The sequence below is a fragment of the Pyrus communis genome, chromosome 7 (assembly GCF_963583255.1).
Source record: "Pyrus communis chromosome 7, drPyrComm1.1, whole genome shotgun sequence".
Taxonomy (NCBI): Eukaryota; Viridiplantae; Streptophyta; class Magnoliopsida; order Rosales; family Rosaceae; genus Pyrus; species Pyrus communis.
Window position 1 is genome coordinate 28,603,280 of NC_084809.1, and position 23,368 is coordinate 28,626,647.

The 23,368-nt window shown below is 37.3% G+C and overlaps 2 protein-coding genes across 2 annotated transcripts; one reads left to right on the top strand and one right to left on the bottom strand.

Moving 5' to 3' along the window:
- Window positions 1–11,719: 11,719 nt before the first annotated feature.
- LOC137740792 (uncharacterized) lies at window positions 11,720–12,181 on the bottom strand. The gene has a single exon (XM_068480592.1). It carries the CDS (start codon window positions 12,179–12,181, stop codon window positions 11,720–11,722), a length of 462 nt encoding a protein of 153 aa, XP_068336693.1.
- Window positions 12,182–14,707: 2,526 nt separating this feature from the next.
- LOC137739940 (ABC transporter B family member 21-like) lies at window positions 14,708–21,643 on the top strand. Its single transcript, XM_068479696.1, has 13 exons — window positions 14,708–14,971; window positions 15,726–16,121; window positions 16,423–16,477; window positions 16,593–16,768; window positions 16,886–17,107; window positions 17,194–17,432; window positions 17,632–18,157; window positions 18,252–18,525; window positions 18,889–19,772; window positions 19,867–20,133; window positions 20,249–20,512; window positions 20,637–20,930; window positions 21,014–21,643. The coding sequence occupies exons 2-13, from the start codon at window positions 15,789–15,791 to the stop codon at window positions 21,368–21,370; spliced, it is 3,891 nt and encodes a 1,296-aa protein (XP_068335797.1). The 5' UTR covers window positions 14,708–14,971; window positions 15,726–15,788; the 3' UTR covers window positions 21,371–21,643.
- The last annotated feature ends 1,725 nt before the right edge of the window (window positions 21,644–23,368 follow it).

A 23,368-nucleotide genomic window follows, 5' to 3' on the forward strand; every position in this document is an offset into this window, starting at 1 on the left:
TATCGAGACAACGATGATTTATCAGTATTGCGGGCTGCAGACCGTAATATTAATAACTTATTCGTGGATTCGTTAAGCAAGTAAACCGGTAGGTTATCTTATGTTAGTATCGTACTTATTTAGAGTGCTCAGTAATAGTAGAGTATATATTGTTGCCAGCTACTTTTGTTTCACTAGATTGTGGATTTCGATGTTATTCTAGAGCATATTATGTTATATACAGTGACGAGTTGCAGACCACGCGAGGTGGTACTGAATGTGTGCAAGATATACAGGATATGATGAGTTAAGTATGAGTTATATATGCAGCCGAGGGCTGAGTTGATTAGAATGAAAGAGTATGAGCTATGTTTATAGCTGAATGTTGAATTGATTATATGTTATTTTCCATCGGTCTGGATGACTAGAGATTACTTTTGTAAGTATGCAAAGTGAAGTGAGGCAGACCGTTAATTATGCTGTGAGAGCAAAGAGATTATTATCAAAAGGCTGCCAAGGATATTTATATCATGTGGTGCTAAGTGATGTCACTCCTAGTAGTGTGGAAGAAGTGGGAGTAGTCAAACATTTAACTGACATTTTCCCTGAGAATTTACCTGGATTGCCGCCAGTCAAAGATGTAAAGTTCACTATTGATTTATCTCCAGGTACAAACCTTATATTATAGAATGTTGCCTTTTGAACTAAGAGAATTGGAAATTGGTTGATAAAGGTTTTTATTCAACCTAGTACATTACGTTGGGGGAACCCCAGTTTATTGGTGAGAAAGAAAATAGACGTTAAGGCTGTGCTTTGATTATAAGCAGTTGAATCGAGTAACAATTGAAAACCGTTATTCGTAACCTCACATTGATGGTTGTTTGATCAGCTTCTAGGTGGTTGTATATTTTCTAAGTTTGATTTGAGGTCTGGATATTATTAGTTGAAGATTATCGGTGAGGATGCCCTTATGATAACTTTCAGGATTCGTTAAGGTCATTTCAAGTTTGGTGATGCCATTCGGAGTGACGAATGCATCTACTACTTTATGAATTTGATGAATAAAGTATTCCAATGATATCTAGACCGATTTGTTGTTGTTGCTATTGAAAAGATTGATAAGACAAGAGCAAAGTATGCTAAACATCTTAAATCGGTATTGCAAAGATTGAGGGAACGTCGATTATATACTAAGTTTAGCAAATGCTAAAGTTAAATGAATCAAGTGGCATTCTAAGATTTGCTATATCTGCTGAAGGTATTCAAGTGAATCCTTAAAAGGCAGCAGGAATTGAGAATTTAGAACAACCACGAATCGTGATTGGGATTTGGAGTTATCCTAGCTTAACAAGCTATCATGGACGGTTCGTGAAAGATTTTTCAGTCATTGCTTTGTCATTGACGAGATTGTTGAGAAAAGAGGTTATGTATGAGTGGGAAGGAAATTGTGAGCAAAGAATTCAACAACTGAAGTATTTCCTCACTCATGCACGTATTTTAGTATTCCCAGAGAATAGTGGTAATCATAAATTTTAGTGATGTTTCTTGAATGGTATTGGATGCATGTTGATGCAAATGTTAGGGTGATTGCATACGTTTCACGACAAAAGGAACCTCATGAAATGAATTACCCTACTGGTGATTTGGAAGTCATGATTACCATTCTTGCTGTGAAGTTATGAAGACATTATATTTGGTAAGAATGCAAGATTTTTACGAATCCAAAAAGTCTCCAATATCCATTACTTGGAAGGATTTTGATATGAGACAGCGAAGATGGATTGAATTGTTTAATGAACATAATTGTACGACCAGGGTGATCGTAAAATTGTTCTAGCTGATGCACTTGGTGAAAAGACTGTGGTAAGAGTTAATGTCTGGCACGCTTGCCAAGATTGTCTTCTTGTGGATTGGAAATCAACTGAAGTAAAGTTGAGAATGGAAGATTGAGAAGAAGTTGTAATTGTTAATTTTCAAGTTAAGTCTTTTTAGTAAGGTCGTACTCAAGACTCAAATGGTTGACGAAGAAAATTAAGAATTAACCAAGGCAAAGAAAGAAGGGAAAAAGAAAGATTGCTGAGTTCGAGAATAGGATGGTTATGATTGAACTTGAAGTGATAGTTGATCAATGTACCAAGTTAGTACATTTACTCCAGTGTTGAGTAACAACCACAGTGCAACAGTACTTATATGTTTTATGGAGAAGAGATTTGGGTTACGGAACTGCTGAGTTTCTTAAGTATGTTAGTTGTGCAGTTTCCGATGTAACGCCATAAGGACCATGAAATGTGTCGATTTTTGTTGATTTGTGGAAGAAATACTTCTGGATAGAGAAGATTCGATCACGAAAGAGTTTTGGTAGGCCCTGAAACTATGGATAAGTCTTCTCAAAGTATTCAGGTGATTAAGTTTAACCTGAGAGTAGCCAGGAATGGCAAAAGAGATTAATAGTTGAACATGTCACTAATCGAGTGTTTAACGTAGATGATCTTATAATTTTGAAGTTTTCACTTTAGAAAAGTATGATTCGGCTGGGAAAGGAAAGCAAATTAAGTCCTAAGTACCTCGGACTTTATGTGATCATCGAAGAGTAGGTGAAGTTGCTTGAATTACTTCCAGAGTTATTGTAAGAGCATGATGTGTTTCATGATTCAACATTCTTAGAAATTTCATTACGAAAAGAAATAGTGAGATTTGGAAAGGAGACAAAATAAGTCTTAAACACATCAGACCGTTTTTGACCACTAAAGGAATCGATGAAGTTGCATACAATTGGTGATGTCTTCAGAATCGGCTAAGGTGCATAATGTATTATATTTCGATGCGTTGTCACTAGGTGGCAGATTCGTCACATGGAGTTCCGGTGCAACTATTGAGAATTAATCTAGATTTGACGTATGACGAGGAACCGTTAACGATCTTAGATTGGAAAGAGAAGGTTCTGAGGAACAAGACGGTGAATTTAGTGAAAGTTTTGTGGAGAAATCAGTCAGTCGAGGAAGTTACATGGGAGACAGAAGATTGGATAAGGGATTTGTATCCTAGATTGTTCTTTGACCACTAGGGGTCGTTGATTGGTTGTTTTGAATTTCGGGACGAAATTCTATTAAGGAGGGTCGGTTGTGACATCCCGTCCCGGAAATATCGAAATGTACATTTGAAATTACAATTTTACCCCTAGTTCGTTACATTTACGTGTAGTGTTGTGTTGTGTAGTGTTGTAGGACCACACACACACTCACACACTCTCTTTCTCTCCCGTGATTCCCTCTCCCTCTGTCTCTTTTCTGTCACTTCTCTCTCTCTCTCCCAAGCTCCGTTCTTCCTTCTTCTTTCTTCAAAAACGTACGGACAACACACAAATCACCCAAACCTTGATGGATCGAAGAAACTAAGGACACCATCGAACTCGTGAAGCTCGTACGAGTGCAACCATACCATTTTCAGGTGAGAAATCCTTCGTTTTCGTGTCGATTCGAGGTATTCCGATTTCGAGTACTGTTCATGAAAGATTAATCTAGTTAGTTTTTGGACTTTTGAAGCTTGTAGATGTGTTAGTGAGGTCCCAAGGAGCCTCGGAGTACTTCGTTGGAGAAGTTTGGACGTCGGGATCGTCGTGTTCAAAGTTGGCCGGAGCTGTCGAGGCTTTTTCCGGCGAAACCACGGCGAGTTAGGGGTCGAGACAGGTATGGATGTGTTCGTCTCGTCAATACCTTCATTTTGATATATAGTACGTCGAAAATGGTTAAGAAATGAAGAAGTTATGACACTTTGAAATTTACCCAGAAATTCCGGCAAAACACCACCGCCGGCGAACCAGTCCGGCGACGCGAGGAAGAAGACGCGCGCGTGGGCAGCGCGTGAACAGTGCGCGTGGGGGCGCGTGAGAGCTCCAAATTGAGTTCTAAAAATTGTCACGCGTTCGTGACGTCGTGTAGATCACCGTGGTATATTCATACACCCAAATTGAGCAACGTATGAGAAAGTTATGGACGAATGTTTGGTGTATGTGCGTTAAATAACGTCAATTTGGTTACTTTTTGTATAGGTGAAAATTATACAAAGGAAGAAGGTAACCAAGCTAGGGGAGGTTCAGGGACCTATGAGACGTCGATGTGATCTGTGAGTGGGCAGTTATTTTTCAGTATATATATATATACGTATGCTTGACGTATTTCCCAGAAACGTATTTTAAAAGAAATACGAATTAATTATCCTGTCATATATGCACCATATTTTAATATGTGCATTACCATAATTATGCATACTGTTGCATGGTGCTGAGGAGGCCCAGGTAAGCTACGATTGAACTACTATCATCACATGCATTGGTAGTAGCATACATTTATATTTATGTGTATTTGGTGCTGTGGACGCACAGGTAAGTACCAGGTAAGTGGTATTCATGGTTGTATTTCATTAGTAGTTTGAGATGCTTAGAGAGCTCATAATCTGCACCCCCGGTGTTAGTGCTCCCGCCCAGAGAGGGGCAGAGTCCTTCACGTGTATGTTCACCAGCACCACACGCTCGCCTTGGATCCAAGTTAGGTGCAAGCCTTGTCGTGGAGACCACATTAGGTGGTTCCGACTCGTAGGTGACCCGCGATTATTCGCACAGTCTTCACGTGATCGTAGCACTAGAGCGTATATATTACACCCAGTCCTGTCGTGCAGACCACGTTAGGTGGCTCCGACTCGTGTGCAGATTCAGATATTGAGTTGAGATTGGAGCTCTATCATTATATGTTATTGATGTGAATTATGCTTGAGCATTTACATTTATTATGAGATTCTAATGTGGCATATTCTCAAGCATGAATGACATATTCTCAAGCATGAATGGCATATTCTTGAGCATGAATGATATACCCTTGAGCATGTTTGGCATATTTATACATACGTATATATGTTTATTTTCTGGGAAATTATACTTGTTTTACGGCGAGGGGTTACAAAGTTTTGAGAAGTGTTTGGATTTGGAAAAGAATTGTTTTGCTGACCCACTCAACTTTGTTTTGCGCCCCTCCAGGTTCAAGAATTGCAAAGGTGTGGTGACTACGAGGAATTTCACGGTGTTCTGACAGAATGGACCAAATGAGGACTCACCTTCGGGTGTTTCATCTTAGAAATTGTGTATCTTTAAAGCTTCCGTACTGTGCAAATGGTTACGTCACTCTCACGTGACGGCCAGCATGCCCTCCTTCGGGACGGGGTGTGTCACTGGTACTATTCACTTTACCCTTTATTTTGTCCTTATTGTTAAAACTCAAAGTTTTCAAGCCCTTTTCATTAGTTTTTCTTAAATTAAAACCAAACTAGAAATTAATTAAACTAGCAAAGTGAGTGCGCAGTAGTGGGTACAACTCATGAACTACAAATATTCAGAGCACATATATCAACAGTAGTGCAGTTGAAACTAAATAAGTGTTTAGTACACAACCGTAAACAGTTCCTACTTTTAATTGGAGTATGTCAGAATCACCAGCTATTCCTCGTACGCCACCAAGAAATTCAAATATCTAAGACCTAGAGGGGCGAAAAACAGAAGGGTGAATGGGCACAAAAATAAAGGTTTATAAAATCCATATGTTTTCTGAACATACTAACCCCTCGATCTAAAACAAGTATAGTTTCCCGAAAATCATACTACGTATAAGTATGAAATCAAATGCATGCCAACAATAAATCTAGAAAATATGCCACCGCAGAATATCTCAAAGGCAATAAGAATATAATCATGTGCTAGATAATCTATACTAGCACGTAAGTCGAAGTCACCTTGATGAAGGATCATCAATGTGACCTGTACGATTGCACCTATGGCTTATCAATCTATGCTAACACACAAGTCGGAGTCACCTAATATGACCTGTACAACAGGCTAGGTGTAATAATATACGCTCTAGTGCTACGATCATGTGAAGGCTAGCACTATGCATGGGTCAACTACGAGTCGAAGTCGCCTAATGCAACCTGTACAACAGGTTAGCACCTAACTTGGATCTAAGGTGGGTGAACGTGCGGTGTGGGAGGTGAACAATCATATAAAGGTTGGCCTTGGTCCGGGGCGGGAGCACTAACACTGGGGTGCAACAATGATGAGCCAACTATATGAATATAAGCATGCCATACAATTCAATTGTTCCAAACAACTAAATAAACTCACCTAAACTTACTTGCACATCCCATAAAATTACTATAGCATTTCACAACAGTCTAATATTTATGAGCAAGTAAAATGCATATGAAATGCCATGACAATATCAAACTCAACCACAAATAGTATTTTTAATTAAGTAAATCATGGCATAATATGCATAAACCACTTTAAAAGAATTTGTGGAAACTATAAAGTTTATATATATATATATATATATATATATATATATATATATATATATATACACACGAAAACAAAATGCCCACTCACTAGTATGTCGAAAGATTGTAGCCCCCTAACCTTGCTTGTCCACATACGTCCTCAGGGTAAGTCTCTCCTATATGCAAAACAACTAATACTAATTAGTTAATAAGGACATACACCAAAAACTAGGAATAACTCCCCATAGTTTGCTCAAACAGAAAGTTTGAATATACGAAAATGTTCTACTCGAAGTCACAAACCCACGTGTATCAACCACTCACCGGCCGAAGGCCGGACGTGCCTTCATGCGTTGTCCAACCCACGGCCACACATGCGGCCACGCGCAAGCACGTGCAAGGTAGAAGTTGACGGAATATTCCGTTAAATGGTAACTGCATTACCTGACGCTGTTAGAATATTTTGTCAATATTTGACGGAATATTCTTCGTCTTCTCCGGTGAGCTTCCCTGTTCGCCGCTGTCAGCTGATGCAGTTCGGTTCGACATAAACTTGGGATTTTTCACTGGTTTCTGGAAAAAATTTCAAACCTTAATAACTTCTTCATTTCTCAACCATTTTTAGCAAACTTTATATGGAAATGAAGCTTATGACAAGGAGAATATACCTATACCTTTTGGAAGTCAAAAAAAGGGATGGAAAATGGCCTTAAAAAACCTCTCAAGTCTCGGCCTAAAACTCACCATCTCGAACTTGCTTGTTTCGACGTCAACGTTCTTCTAAACCTAGTCTAATGAACATGGGGAGTTGAGTAGAAGCTTCCCCACGTCCTAAAACCTTGTAACTCAGCTGGGATCATGACGATGCCAACTCGATCGAGTCAGAGCTTCCGAGTTGCTCTTCGTTGACCACTCAAAACTCAACCAAACTCGTGATCGGCTGGTATGGTTGTGTTCATGAGGACGAGAGGATCACAATGATGGTGTTTTTGGACTTGATATGTGAGTGTTTGTGAAGGTCCTTGTAATTTCAGAGAGAGAAAGAAAGCTCGGTGAGGGAGAGAGAAGGAGATAAGAGAGAGTGTGACAACTTTTCTGATTGGTGGAAAAGTGAGGGAAGTTGTCTGGTTGGGTGAGAGAATTGAGGAGAGTGTTTGATTGGTTGTGAGGGGTTTAAGGGCACAAGTCCAATTTAAAAAGAACAAGGGATCATATTTTCAGATTTGCACAGTAGAAAGGTAATCAGAAATCTATCCAAAACAGTGTTTCTAGCACTGCTAAAATTAACGTACCCTTGTAACAACGAGTACAAATTAATTACAAAAGCGAGAAAAATAATTTAAAGTTGCACAGTCACGTCCACATCACTTGCCAACAGGGGCATAAATGTAAATTCACATACTTGGGGAGAAATTACATAGAGAAATAGGGACGGGTCGTCACATCATGAGTTTCATGTGTCGATTTAGTGATTTTTCAATATTTATTGAAATTTAAATATTTTTAGGTTAAAATGTTCATAAAATTAATTTAGGATGGGCTACATAATTTTTTTGTAAAAAAAAGTTAATTTTAAAAAATAGCCTAAATACATTCTTTAATAATCTTGGACTAAAGTTTTAAGCCAAAAAGGTTGGAACTGGAAAGATGTTTCTAGGTTAAAACCTAAATTTTCTGGGCTAAAAATTTTAGGTCTTACTCTAAGGGTTGGAGATGGTCTAATAATATTGCAGAGATAGGGGACATGGAGGTTGTTCTATCAGGGAGTTAGCCATTTATAATCGCTCTGGGTGAGAAGACAGTAGTTTACTTTGTAGTTGATGACTAAAGCTCAGGGCCTTGGTTCTTTTTTACCTTCTTGTGCGAGTTTAGAAAGTATGACACTATACTAATGATCAAGTCTTATGTGTAGCTCAACTTACATAATCCTCTATCTTCATTATTTTTTTTTATATAAAAAAAATCCCAATTTTCATATATTGGAACAAAACCAAAATTAATTAAACCAAGAGCATACATCTCAGTCTACGATTTCATTCGAAACAAAATAGCGGAAGCAAATATAATAATTAAAATCACAAATATATCAAAAAAGGAACAAAAGCACGAATCTTTGAAAAAAAATATATTTCAACGTAAACTAAATTTAATTCTTTCAAAACTCCAACAATCGTATTCACGCGATATTAACAAAAATTGAATAAATTCACAAAATCGAATTCACAAGACAAGATCTTGAACTCCATGATTTTTGCAATATAATAAAGTGGATCATAAACAATAGTAGGTCAACCAATCTGTCAATTACATGACGAGTCCATTATCATCTATCAAAAACATCTGTAGAAGTCTACTAAACATCCACGTTTGCCCAAAAAATATTAATTTGCACATGCCCTTAAAATATTAGAATCCCCATATGCACATGTCCTTAAAATATTTAGAAAAAATTGTCAATTTAGTTTTTGAATTATTATCTGATTGAAAATTAGGTCTTTAAACTATTTTTTTCTGAAAAATCAATCATTGAATTATAAAAATCTGCCAATTATATCCCTAATATTAGAGTACTATATTTTCAATCAATTTAAGTCATATTACTTGTATGTGATATACATTGGAAGGTAGAAATAGTGTATGGAATTAACTTTGGAAGGTTAATTAGACCTTAATTTCGCAACCTATACAAAAGGCTAAGGGTTTATAGGCGAGAAAATGTCGGTATTGCATTCTAAAGTGAGTCAAGTGACTTAAGTTAACGAAAAATTAGATAAAATAGCTTTGAATATAATAGCAGGGATAAAATTAGCAATTTTTAATGAATTTAGAGACTTATTTTACTAGAAAAATAATTTAGAAACCTAATTTTTACTGAAGTAATAGTTCAATGAGCACATCAGCACTTCGCCCAAATATTTAATTTGTTCATAATTGGTATTACCATATTTAACATATGCAATTCCAACAAAAATTAATTTCATTTACATTCACAAGGCAAAAACCAAACTGACATCATGTATGTGAAAAATTTTAAATCACGCAAACAATGCTAAGATAGACTGCGAACAATTCTTCATTAGGCATGTTATGAAGATCAAATTTGTAAACAAAATTTTAAAAACTAAATAATATAGAAGTTTTTAACTAAATTAAGTATTGATTAACACGTTTATTTCTTATTGGTGACACATTATTTAACTTATAAATTTAGTTTATAAGTTTAGTTTACCTACCATTACTGTCATTCATATAAGTGGCCACTATTTTTAACTCCTCATTCCTGACGCAAGATCTTATGCGTGAAGTGTGGAAGTGGCAAACAAATTTTTAACTTGTGTCAAGTGTCAACCGACATCTTTCAATAAGAATGTCAAACATCACCAAGTTATCCATGTAAGAATATGAATATGGGATTGGATATTTTGACGGTGAATGATTAAGTCCGATTGGAATAGGAAAGTCTTATGAGAAGCTGTGTGCAAAATCCTTGTTTGTGAAGGATTCTGTTATAGTACGTAAACTGATGAGGATTGGAAAACATAAGTTGTTTTCTATAAGGATTTTAATAGGGAATCCTTGTCAAGTTATGAAAAGGATGTATATGTGCTTGTATATATATGTTGTAACCTCTGCTCTTGCAGATGTGCGCTCGATTAAGAACTAAGCCCTATTCTTAATTAGACCTTTAAGCAATCTGATGGGGAGGAGAAGGATTGCATTGCACTGAGCTTGAACAGCAGCAGCCATGGCGTTTTCCAATGGAGGTTCATCAGGTTAGTAAGATTGCAGTGTTCTACATGCAAAAGATATTGTGCTTTCTTAATTGTAATTACTGCGACTTAATCTTGATCTTGGCAATATAAATCTTACAATCCATATATATAATTTTAGAAAAAGGTGAAGTGTAATCCATATTGAACTGTCGTGCCAGAACTATACAAAACGATGCCTTGGCTTGTCCATGTCCACACAAAAGCAATCGCTAATTTAACACCACGTTGGACATTCACAATAACTTGACAAATATATGACACTAGCCACCTTCATGCACTTGCAGAAGACGTTTTTCAAATTGCGACGTGCTATGCACGAGTTACACGTTTTAAATGTATTTATATGCGTGAATTGACAAAAGGAAAGTCAAATATTTAGTAAATGAATAATCTTAGATCATGCTAGAAAAAACCCCTTTCAAACCAATCAAAACAGCTGAATTCACATAATAAAATCGATCTTTCAATTTCCATCTACATTCTATTGAATTTATATTAAGAATAGAGAAAATAATATTTAATAAACAATTGATTGAATTACATTATTGCTAACTCATTGTGAGGCTAAGCCCACCCCCTCCCCTTGGTGTAGATAATATTGTTTGTTAAAAAAAAAAAAAAATAATCATTTAACAACTAATTTAATCACATTATTATCTTTTTTTTAACCAGCATTACACGCCTCTTAAGACGTTTTGAACGTGTTTAAAAATAGAGAAAATAATATTTAATGAACAACTGATTGAATCACATTATTGCTAGTTTATTATGAGATACTAATTAAAAAAACTGTACAAAAATAATTAATTATTTAAAAAACACTATTAAAATGACAAAAATACCCCTGCATTATTTGGTGCATTATTTTGGGTTGCCTTTGAATTATTTTGTATTGGGGGCATTTTTGTCCAAATATTTTTTGTGAAACTTGAGACCCGCAAAAGGGTTGTTGGCTTTATATTTATATATAAAGATACAATCGAACCAAAATCGTATATACATATTGATAAATTCAATCCCATCAACTCGATAAGCATAACCATACACACAAGTAGGCATGCACATAATATATATGATGGCTTATAACCATTAGTGAAGCTAGAAATTATCGAGGGAGTGACAAAATTTAAAGGAGTGCAAGGTTTGGTTGCTCACACCGAAGAGTGCAAGGTTTTGACAATATTCATAGCAAAAAATGTTATCTCCACCAAAGCAATTGCAACCGGTAAGTCAATGTGAGAAATTTATTTTAGCTATGAGTTGAAAATTTTGTTGCTCTTATTTTTTTGTCAATTTGATATGAGTACATTATTCACTGTTGTTATTTATGTAAAGTTGAATTACAACAAGTTCATTGCTGGTGTTTTCAGTGTACCAAGCAGAAACATCCATGAACGTCTTCCCCCAGTTTCGCATGTATCACATTTCTAAATTTTTTACAAGATTGACAATAGTGGATTTGTCAAAGAAATTTTACTATAGCGAAAAGAAAATTGATTTTTTTAATCAGTTTTGCTCACCACTTAGAACTTCAGTTGCATTGTTTTTATTTTTTATTTTTTATTTTTTTATGTTTTTTTGAAACGATACTATGGTAGGTTTTATTTTATCAACATAGTCACACTACATTGGTTTCCAACCATTTCCTAGAGACTGGAATGCGATTCCTCAACCAGTAGATCGATAATGATACTCGGAGGGGAATCCAAGCATTCACTACAATGACCTAGAGCTAGACCATTTTTGTTGAGACGGTGAGCAGCAACATTTACTTGGTGACAAGTGTGGGAAATAGTGGCTTCAGTAATTATGGCAAGAAGCTCTTTACAATCCTCCACAATTTGTCCAATGATGGACAGATTGAGGCATGAATCCATAAGTGCCTCCAGAATCTGAAGAGTATCAGTTTCAACCAAAAGAAAAGAGAATCCCCTATCAACTGCCCAAAGCAAACCCGCCTGTACCGCCATGGCCTCCAATTGGATTGGAGAGAAAACATGTTCAAAGCTTCCGTAATGTGCTGCCACGAACACCCCGTCACTACCACGGATAACGGCCCCAAAACCCACAACCTTTCTTTTAGCATTCCAAGATCCATCAAGGTTCATTTAGAGGTGTCCCAAGGGAGGTGCAACCCACCTGGGTATGGTGACATGGCCACAGCTGCCAGGATTGCATAATCAATTAGAGTTTCGTTAAGAGAAGTTGTATCTTAGTTTTGTTTAGAGATGTAACCGTCTCAAATTCGACAAATGCTTAAATGAGCTCGAGTGGAGGGTTCTTTATGGGTTTAATGTTTAATTCCTGATACTGTAGTAAGGTGGTATTCTGGCTATCGCGATGAGAATCCTTTATAGATGCAGAGTTCGCAAAGTTTAGGAGGTAATGTTTCTCTGAATCAATGTTACCTCGGGTGTTTCTTAAAGTTTTGTCCTAGACCCACAAACTTAATCGCATTCAGCTCTATTGCTTATTTTATTCTTTAAAGTTCATTTACTTTGGAAACATTTATCGAATTAGAAATTCTTCATGAAAATGATACACAAGACATAAAGATCTGTTGAATAAGAAGAGTATCCAAGATAACTCTAATGATCCCAAGAAGAAGAAAATAGAGCACACTATTAAAGAAAGCTCACAAAACAAACTAATTAGCAAAGCTTTTCTTATTTAGCTCTAGGCTTTGTTTTTCCTTGGATGATGTACAATGCTTGGAGACTTGGGTATTTATAGCAAACCAAATGAAAGCTACACCACACACTTAATTAAACTAAGATTTCCAACTACCACACCAAACACATTAATTGCACCTAATTATGTTGTTTTCCACACAACCTTACCTAACTTTGCAATTGTAAGCAATTACATCATCAAACTAGATATGGACTTAGGCTTTAGATTGGGTTGTGGATTACTTATTGTTTTGGGTTGACATTGATTCTCAACACTCCCCCTCAATGTCAGCTCTCATTCTTTGCACTGTGCTGAGTAAACAGCGAAAAATTTCGAGCTTGCCTGTACTCAAACTTTTTGTGAACAAGTCCGCAACTTGATCATTCGTCTTGACCTGTCTCATCTCAATCTCTTCTTGCAGAACCTTTTCTCTGATAAAGTGGTAATGTACCTCCACATGCTTAGTTCTTGCATGAAAGACTGGATTTTCCGCCAAGCGAATTGCCGATTGGTTATCACAGTACAATGGTACTGGATAATCTACTGGTTGATGTAGATCATTCATCAACTGTATTAGCCATGCATTCTCTTGAGCTGCCATTGCTGCTGCTCTATACTCTGCTTCAGTGGTTGACAATGATACCGTCGGCTGTCTCTTGCTACACCAAGAGATGGTTCCAGAACCAATCTTAAACACATACCCAGTTGTTGATCTCCTGGTGTCATGATCTCCCGCATAATCAGCATCACAGTAACCAACTAACTTGCAGTCTTCACCTTTCTTGTACAAAAGACCATAGTCAATTGTACTCTTCACATATCTTAGTATTCGTCGAACTGCTTCCAAGTGAGACTTCTTTGGATTTTGCATGTACCGACTCATCACACCAACTGCATAAGAAATGTCAGGTCGAGTCAAGGTTAAGTAGATCAGACTACCTACCAATTGTCTATACATCGTCGCATCTTCCAAATCTTTTCCTTCATGTGCACTCATTTTGACATTTGGCTCCATCGGCGTAGAGATCAGCTTGCATTCGAGCATTCCGAACCTCTTCAATAAATCTTTGGAATACTTCTGTTGACAGAGAAATATTCCTTCTTGTGTGCGATCAACCTCTAGACCAAGGAAATGCTTGAGTTGACCAAGTTCCTTCATCTGGAAACGGACTGATAAATTCTCCTTCGTCTGAAGAATTTCTGCCTCATCATCACCGGTTATGATTAAGTCATCCACATACACTAGCACAATAGCTAGCTTTCCTTCATTGGCTTTGACAAACAAGCTGGAATCTGCAGGTGTTATTGAATAACCACTTTGTGTTAGAAATTCAGCAATCTTACCATACCACGCCCTGGGTGCTTGTTTCAATCCGTAGAGTGTTTTCCGCAGATTACACACATATTCAGGATGATCTTGGTTCTGAAATCCCATTGGTTGGATCATGTAGATCTCCCGATCCAGCTCTCCATGAAGAAAAGCATTCTTCACATCCATCTGCCACAGATTCCAGTCTTTGTTGGCTGCAAGTGTAAGTAAGACTCGTACTGTTGTAAGCTTCGCCACTGGACTAAACGTTTCATTATAGTCTAGTCCGTACTCTAACATAAGGGATTTTGTGAAATAATTTTAAAACGTCAAGGAGGTGTTTATGATATGTGGAAAACTTGAGGGGTTTTGAGAAAACACAAAAATCCTCAAGGGTGTATGCGTAGTTATATGATGCCATATAGTCGATATTATATTACAGAAAAGACAAACAACCAACAAATCCCTACCTAAGACTGGACCCCAACGAAAAATAAAAAATGCTTTCTTCCATGAAGTTATCTATGTATATATAAAATTTAATTTTCTTGGAAAGCGATGTTGGAGTTCATTAGATGCATAATATAACTACACTCGAAAATGGCCACCAAGATTTCGTTGACAAAGCAAAAGTTTGGATGCACAGCTTTTGGCATACATGGCCACATTGGCTTTATCCCCCTCTCCCCATAAGGTAAAGGTGAAACTGCAAGAGAAGGAAAGGGACGGCTTTTGTCATGAATAATATTAATTATAATAATAATAATAATGATTACAATGCTTGCACAAAAAGCAATACCAAACAGCTAAAACACACAGTGCTCCTATAATCTGAAATTAGTCAAAGCAAGCATCCCACAAATCCCAGAAAGCTGTTGAGTGCTGGCGACTTCTTCAAGCTCAAGATACCCTTTTGGTAAGTATCTCATTTCATGCTCTGTGTTTCTGTGTTTTGGCATATCATATGTGTTCTCTTCTGTTCTGCACTGCTTAACTACTTTCTTTTACTGCTACAAATGTTTTGGTTTTGTATTGGGTTTCTCGAGTTGCAGAGATTTGATTCTGGTTCCGTCACTTCTTACTTCTTTGGGGACCCAATCATACCTCAAGAAACATCTTTACAGATCAATTTCCTAGTTTTTCCAGTAAAACGAAAACGAACAAAAACCCTTTTTTTCTTCTTCTGTGGGATCGTTTTGTTTACTTGTGGTTGCATTTTTTCTTCTTTTTTAATCAAAAGAAAGAGAGAAATAAATTACTTACCAGAAGGGGTGTTTGCTTGCAAAAGTAGTGAATTTTGTAGTCTATGGAAACAAATGGTTAAATTCTCTGATGAAATCCTGCCCGAACAGTATACTTGTCTGCTTGCGATCGACATTCCAGTAAATTAACATAAAACTTTTCATCTTGGAATACAAGACAAGTATGTAGTGTTGATTTTTTCTAGATTTAGTTTTTGTTTCGTTTACTTTCTCAAATGAATAGTTGACGAAAGAGATGTGCTGACTCAATTCCCCTATTGTATTTTTTTTTTTAATCTGAGGCCTGCTTGCAGATTTGGAAGTAGTCGTGGCCTGCTTACAGATCTTTAGCTGGTCCTTTCTGCACTGCCAGCTCAAATTCTCTGGCTAGGCTTTTAAGTTTACTATAACAGGACTGTGCTTATGCAGGTGCAGATTGAGGTATAACAAATCAGGTGTCAAGCATCTCAATACTTTCTTGGGGTTGGTAACATGGCCAAAGAAAGTGGCGTGGATGGGGCTATGCCTCAAGAGCATGGGGACATCACTTCAAGAAGCCAAGTAGAAGAAGAGAAAAGCACTGGCACGAATGGGGATCGTCAAGGCTCAGACAAGAGCAGCGAAGATGAGAAACTTGAAAAAGTTCCATTTTCCAAGCTATTTTCATTTGCAGATAAGACTGATATTATATTGATGCTCGTCGGCACAATTGGTGCCATTGGGAATGGCTTGGGGATGCCCCTTATGACGATATTATTGGGGGAGATGATCAATTCTTTTGGATCTAATCAAAACAATACAGACATAGTTAGTGCTGTTTCCAAGGTAAAGTTACATGCTGCAGAAGCCAAAATTTAATCTTTATGTTTGTTGAGACATCGAGTTGAACATTCAATAACGGTTTGAACTGCTCTTATGAGATCAAATATTGGAGTTCCAGAAAATCACATCGATTTTTTTAGCTCAGGTTTTTTGTTCAATTATTCTTACGGGATTCTTTTTTTCCTTTTATTTCTTGTCAGTAAATTTTAGGGGATTCATTTGATAATTATTCTTCCTCTGGCTATTCACTAAGTTGTTAGCCTGAAAATGTTGATAATCACTTTGTTATCTTGGTACATTGTAGGTCTCTCTAAAATATGTCTATTTGGCAATCGGGACAGGTGTGGCCGCAAGTCTTCGTAAGTACATCTCATACCCATAACCACAAAAGTTTTTCATGCATGCCGAGAGAAACTCATACACATGTCAAGCATTTGAATTTTGAACTGATACAGCTGTATTTCTTGTTCACAGAGGTCTCTTGCTGGATGGTAACAGGAGAAAGACAAGCTGCAAGGATAAGGGGTTTGTATTTGAAAACAATTTTGAGACAGGACGTTGCTTTCTTTGATTTGGAAACAAATACTGGAGAGGTCATTGGGAGAATGTCTGGCGACACTGTTCTCATACAAGATGCCATGGGCGAGAAGGTACTACGCTGGCTGCACAATTACAAACCCTAAATTCACCCCAGGAGAATAAAAACCTCGAAATTTTTTTTCTTAAAATGTAACTAAAAGGTCATATTCGTGCACTTGTTTGTGCAGGTTGGAAAATTTTTACAACTATTTTCAACATTCATTGGAGGGTTTATAATAGCATTCATCAAAGGATGGCTTCTTACCCTTGTCATGTTATCCTCGATTCCTCTGCTTGTGGCATCTGGTGCAACTATGTCCATCATTATATCCAAGATGGCAACCCGTGGACAAAGTGCTTATGCAAAAGCAGCAATTGTAGTGGAACAGACGATAGGCTCCATCAGAACTGTAGATCAATCTGGCCTTACAACTATTGGAATAATTTTCGATTGTTTGGCCAAGAGTATGATGTTTCTCATCTGCTTTCTATGTAGGTTGCATCCTTCACTGGAGAAAAGCAAGCAATAACAAATTACAAAAAATGTCTTGCGGATGCTTACAAATCAGGTCTTTACGAAGGTACTGCTGCTGGAGCAGGTTTTGGCATGGTTATGCTAGTTGTGTTCTGCACTTATGCCTTGGCGGTATGGTTTGGTTCAAGAATGGTAAGGAATAATGGATATTCTGGGGGTGACGTGTTGAATGTGATTGTTGCTGTTTTGACTGGATCCATGTAAGCTCCATTTCTTTTTTCTTCTCTTTTTTTGTGGGTTATTATAGTACCTATGTTATCAATTTTTTTTTTTCTCTCTTTATGCTTGATTTTAAATACTTGTACATACATGCAGATACATATATACATGAGTTCCTCTTTTGATTTTTCTTTTTCTCCTCTTTTTGTTTAAATATATTAACTATTTTGGATGAATTAGGTCTCTGGGGCAAGCATCACCTTGCTTGAGTGCATTCGCTGCTGGTCAAGCTGCAGCATTTAAGATGTTTGAGACTATCAGCAGGAAACCAGAGATTGATGCTTCTGACGAAAAAGGAAAGACATTGGATGACATTCGTGGAGATATAGATCTAAGAGAGGTTTACTTCAGTTATCCAGCCAGACCAGATGAACCAATATTTGATGGGTTCTCTCTTCATATCTCTAGTGGCACCACTGCAGCTTTGGTAGGACAAAGTGGAAGTGGGAAGTCAACAATCATCAGTCTGATAGAGAGATTTTATGATCCACGAGCTGGTGAAGTGTTGATAGATGGCATAAACCTAAAGGAATTTCAGGTGAAATGGATTCGGAGTAAAATTGGTCTTGTCAGCCAGGAACCCGTACTGTTCGCATCCAGCATTATGGACAATATTGCCTATGGAAAGGATGGTGCTACCATTGAAGAGATAAAAGCAGCAGCTGAACTTGCAAACGCCTCCAAATTTATCGATAAATTGCCTCAGGTTCCAACTAATTCTATCTAACTGCAGTTTATAATTATGTGTGTGATCATAAGAATATTATTAGTTCATTTGGCCTTTAATTATTCGTGTTCAGGGCATTAACACCATGGTCGGTGAGCATGGAACTCAGCTATCTGGTGGGCAGAAGCAGAGAATTGCTATAGCAAGAGCAATTTTGAAAGATCCAAGAATTTTACTTTTGGATGAAGCTACAAGTGCACTTGATGCAGAATCTGAGAGGATAGTTCAAGAAGCATTGGATCGGATTATGGTCAACAGAACTACTGTTATTGTTGCTCATCGTTTGAGCACGGTGAGGAATGCAGATGTGATTGCTGTCATTCATAAAGGAAAGATGGTTGAAAAAGGTATTCTACCTGATAAAGTTAGCACGTTCTATTTATTAGTTCTTGCATATGTTTCCCTTGGTTGGATATGTTGTATCCAGTTAATGCTGTTTGTCAAGTGTATTTGGCGGTCATACATATGCACTGCTTTCAAGAAATCTACACAATAAACCCTGATTTTGACTTGCTTTCTTCTGCTATAACACGTTGCTTTTCCCACCGAAATTTCTTATAATCTCCAGAGTCCAGGCATAGTGTTTGTACTTCTGGATAGAATTTCGTTTTACTCGTGGCTGCAATTTATTATTAGATCCCAAGTTCCCGCCAGTTTGTCACGTGTATAGGAAGACATATCAGTTAATCATATTTTTGTCCATTGATCAGGCTCGCACTCAGAATTACTCAAGGATCCTGAAGGAGCATACTCTCAACTGATACGCTTGCAAGAAGTAAAGAAGGGTTCAGATCAAACGGGAGAAGTTCAAAACAAATCTGATATAACTGCCGAATCTTTTAGACAATCAAGTCTAAGAAAGTCATTACGAAGATCCATAAGTCGGAATTCCTCTGTAGGAAATAGCAGCCACCATTCATTTTCAGCTGCCTTTGGTTTACCCACAGGACATGCTAGCATGCATGGCACTACATTGGCAGAACCAGATGCCGCTGCCCTGGCATCAGGGCAACCTCCAAAGGTCTCTCTCCTCCGCCTCGCTGCCCTCAACAAGCCCGAGATTCCAGCACTTCTTCTTGGAACTTTAGCTGCAACCGCCAATGGTGTTATACTTCCAATTTTCGGTGTGCTTATTTCCAGGGTAATAAAGACTTTGTATGAACCACCTCGTCAACAAAAGAAAGATTCAGAGTTTTGGGCAATTATTTTTATGGTACTTGGTGTGTCATCATTTCTGGTGATCCCAGCACGAGGATACTTCTTTTCGGTTGCCGGTAGTAAGTTAATTGAACGTATCAGATTGATGTGTTTTGAGAGAGTGGTTCACATGGAAGTTGGGTGGTTTGATGAGCCTGAGAACTCAAGTGGTTCAGTTGGTGCGAGGCTCTCAGCAGATGCAGCAACAGTGCGGGCCCTTGTTGGAGATGCGCTAGCTCAGATTGTTAATAGCATTGCGACCGCAATTGCAGGTTTGGTCATTGCTTTCATTACATGCTGGCAGCTGGCATTTATTATCCTCGCAGTGATTCCTCTGATCGGAGTCAACGGATATGTTCAAGCAAAGTTCATGAAAGGATTCAGTGCCGACGCAAAGGTATGATCAGAAGATCCATGAACTAATAGCATATTTCGTATCCAAATTCTTTTGTTCTGAGGTCTTACGAAGTTGTATAATTATACGTCTGCAGATGATGTATGAAGAAGCAAGCCAAGTTGCTAATGACGCAGTTGGGAGCATACGAACAGTTGCTTCTTTCTGTGCTGAAGAGAAGGTAATGGAACTGTACAGAAGGAAATGTGAAGGCCCTACAGCTGCAGGGAAAAGACAAGGCTTGATCAGTGGAATAGGATTTGGAATGTCTTCCTTCTTTCTATTTTGTGTGTATGCAACCAGCTTCTATGCGGGAGCTAAACTCGTCAAGGCTGGCAAAGCAACATTTAGCGACGTTTTCCAAGTAACTATTCTCTCCATATTTATCTACCAGTTCTATTCAGAAAGTGTTGAAAACATACATGATATACATTCAGACCAAGTATACGGCTGATTTTAAGATTTGTATTTGATTGCAGGTTTTCTTTGCTTTGACCATGGCAGCCACGGGAATATCTCAGACGAGCAGCTTTGGTCCTGATTCTAGTAAAGCCAGGAGTGCTGCTGCTTCTATATTTGCAATTATAGACAGGAAGTCTAAGATAGACCCTAGTGACGAGTCTGGCGTGAAAATGGATAATGTAAAGGGAGAGATTGAGCTTCATCATATAAGCTTTAAATATCCATCCAGGCCAGATACACAGATTTTCCGAGACCTCAATTTAACCATACACTGTGGCAAGGTAAAGATTGCGTCAATTGAGTTGGATTGCAATTCTTCGTTTATTTTGTTTTCATTTCATGACATGTTGATGAAGCTTAAGCCATATTACAGTGTTTTCTTTTATTTGTGAATATCGTTTGCAGACAGTTGCCCTGGTTGGAGAAAGTGGGAGTGGAAAATCGACAGTTGTTGCGTTGTTGCAACGATTTTATGATCCTGATTCAGGTCATATCACACTTGATGGAACTGAACTTGGAAAGTTCAACTTGAAATGGTTGAGGCAGCAGATGGGGCTTGTGGGGCAAGAACCTGTCTTATTTAACGACACAATCCGTGCCAACATTGCATATGGAAAGGATGGTGATGCAACTGAGGCAGAAATCATAGCTGCGTCGGAGTTGGCCAATGCACACAAATTCATTAGTAGCTTGAATCAGGTTAGAACATTTAATAAGTTATTATTTTTTTTGGGTAGTTTATAACAAGATTGTTTCAAAACTAATCCGAATGCGTTGTGCAGGGGTATGACACGGTAGTAGGAGAACGAGGAATACAATTATCTGGGGGGCAGAAGCAACGCGTAGCCATTGCACGTGCAATAATCAAGAGCCCCAAGATATTACTGTTGGACGAAGCTACAAGTGCACTTGATGCTGAATCTGAGAGAGTGGTTCAAGATGCATTAGACAGGGTGATGGTAAACCGGACAACAGTAGTGGTTGCTCATCGACTATCGACAATCAAGAATGCTGATGTGATCGCGGTGGTTAAAAACGGAGTGATTGTAGAAAAAGGAAAGCATGATAAGCTGATCAATATTACTGATGGATTTTATGCATCCTTGGTTGCTCTGCACATGAGCGCTTCAACTGAATGAGCTGCTTTCTTGTACACTTTTCTTCTTCTTTCTTCTACTTTTTTCTCACCAAACACTAAAGAGAAAAATGGCATTGCCACGCCACCTATCCGAATGGGCAAATAGTACAGAAATGCGTAATGGTTGTATTTATTTCTCGTTCTTTCCTTTCTGCCTTCTTGTTTTTATTTCATTTTTTTATGGTTCCAATCCTTCATGTAGTAGTCAATGTTAGTCGATGAATAAGAAAGTACTTTTAGCTCGTAGAAGATGGCTTTCATTTTGTTGGTGAGCTTGTCATACCACAATTTTTTTACATTATTTCAATTCTAAGTGTGTATTTTCATCTCAAATTCTTACAATATAATTTGAGAGGAATTTCAAGTTAGTTCGACGAATTCAACATATGTACCGAGAAGCAAACTTTGTTGTCAATGCTCAACTAAGCTAAATAGTAGCCCTACTTTTGCATTTAATTTTGTAATTTTATTAGAATTGTGATGGATGTTCATATTATTGCATTACAATAGCTGCATAAAAAAATTGTTTTTTTTTGTCCTAAAATAATAAATATGCAAGTGAAGTTTTGTAAATATCCTGCCCACGTACGTAATTGAGTATTTCTTTATGCAATGATGCAATGTATGTTAGTATCTTCGTAAGGATCCAAGTTTTACATTACTTAATCACCTAATCAGCTTGTCTAGGTCAAACATTTTGGTAATCTTTGAAGATTCAACTCCGGAAACTTGCATGCAATCCGTGGTCAATATAAAATGGGGCATCGTCACCCGTGACGACTTCAAACAATGATTATTTCTAATTAATTAATTCACTCGTGTCCTGGTCGTCATGATTAGACAATTATCCACCCAATGTTGGTGAGACCGTGTGAGGATGATCTTGACAAATTTTTATTATTTCTTTTTTATATAATATATGGATAAACTATACAAAATTATCATAATTAGGGTCGTATCACAATTTCTTATTTTATGTTTTAAATATTACAATATTATACTGTAATTTATAAATTGTTACAATATCAAACGTCCATTAATTACCCTTTCAAATCTTGACTTCGTTCGCATCGAGATAATTAATTTTATTTATAGCACTTGCACCTCATTATATAACAAGGGTTACATAAGTTTGTAAGTCTTATGAGGTCTAATTCATTAATTAAACATCATTTAGGTCACTGACTGTTAAGTAATGATTTTACCAACTTAAGTGATCAAGTTACTAAAATTAAATGATGATGTAGACAAATATTAAAATTAGTTTTTACTAATTGTATTAAAATATAAACAATTAAAATTATTAAAATACATTACGAAATGAGCTTTAAAAAATATTTATCAAGATATGCGTCAAAAAGGTGGGTCCCAAATCACAACCCACCCATATATATGTCTTGGCAAGATTCTTGGTCACATAATCAATCCATTGTTTAATTGCACCAATACATTTTAAAAACTAAGTTAGATTTACGCTTCAAAATAGTCTTCATGCGCTTCTCAGGATCCTCTTATGTTGAAAATAGGAGATAGTACAAGATGACTTTTAACTTTGGAGTGGTACTATGAATAAAATATACTTTTAAAATCAGCACAAGCTGCAACAATAGCATCCAGTCCTTGCCAAAGGTATGTATATACTGAACAAAGGGGCACAGGAACACAAAGTTTAACTAAAACATATGTATGATCAATCCTTTTTTCAAAGATCAAAACAGACAGAAACCCTTCTACCAAATATGACCCGAAAGAAGAAACATATCTACACCTATCCTTGTAACGCAGTAGAGAAAAGTAGCATTCTTGTTTTAATATCGTAATACAAGTCATTCTTCATCAAGCGAACGTCTGTCCAAATAAACTCCAAAACGGAAAGAATCATATTGCGAACATTCCCGAATAGAAGAAAGCTTCCATAGTTTAGTCCGACGCTTGTCACTTCCCTACAATCTCTCATAGCCATTTGCTAGGGATCATAAATTCTGGAGGAGCACCCACG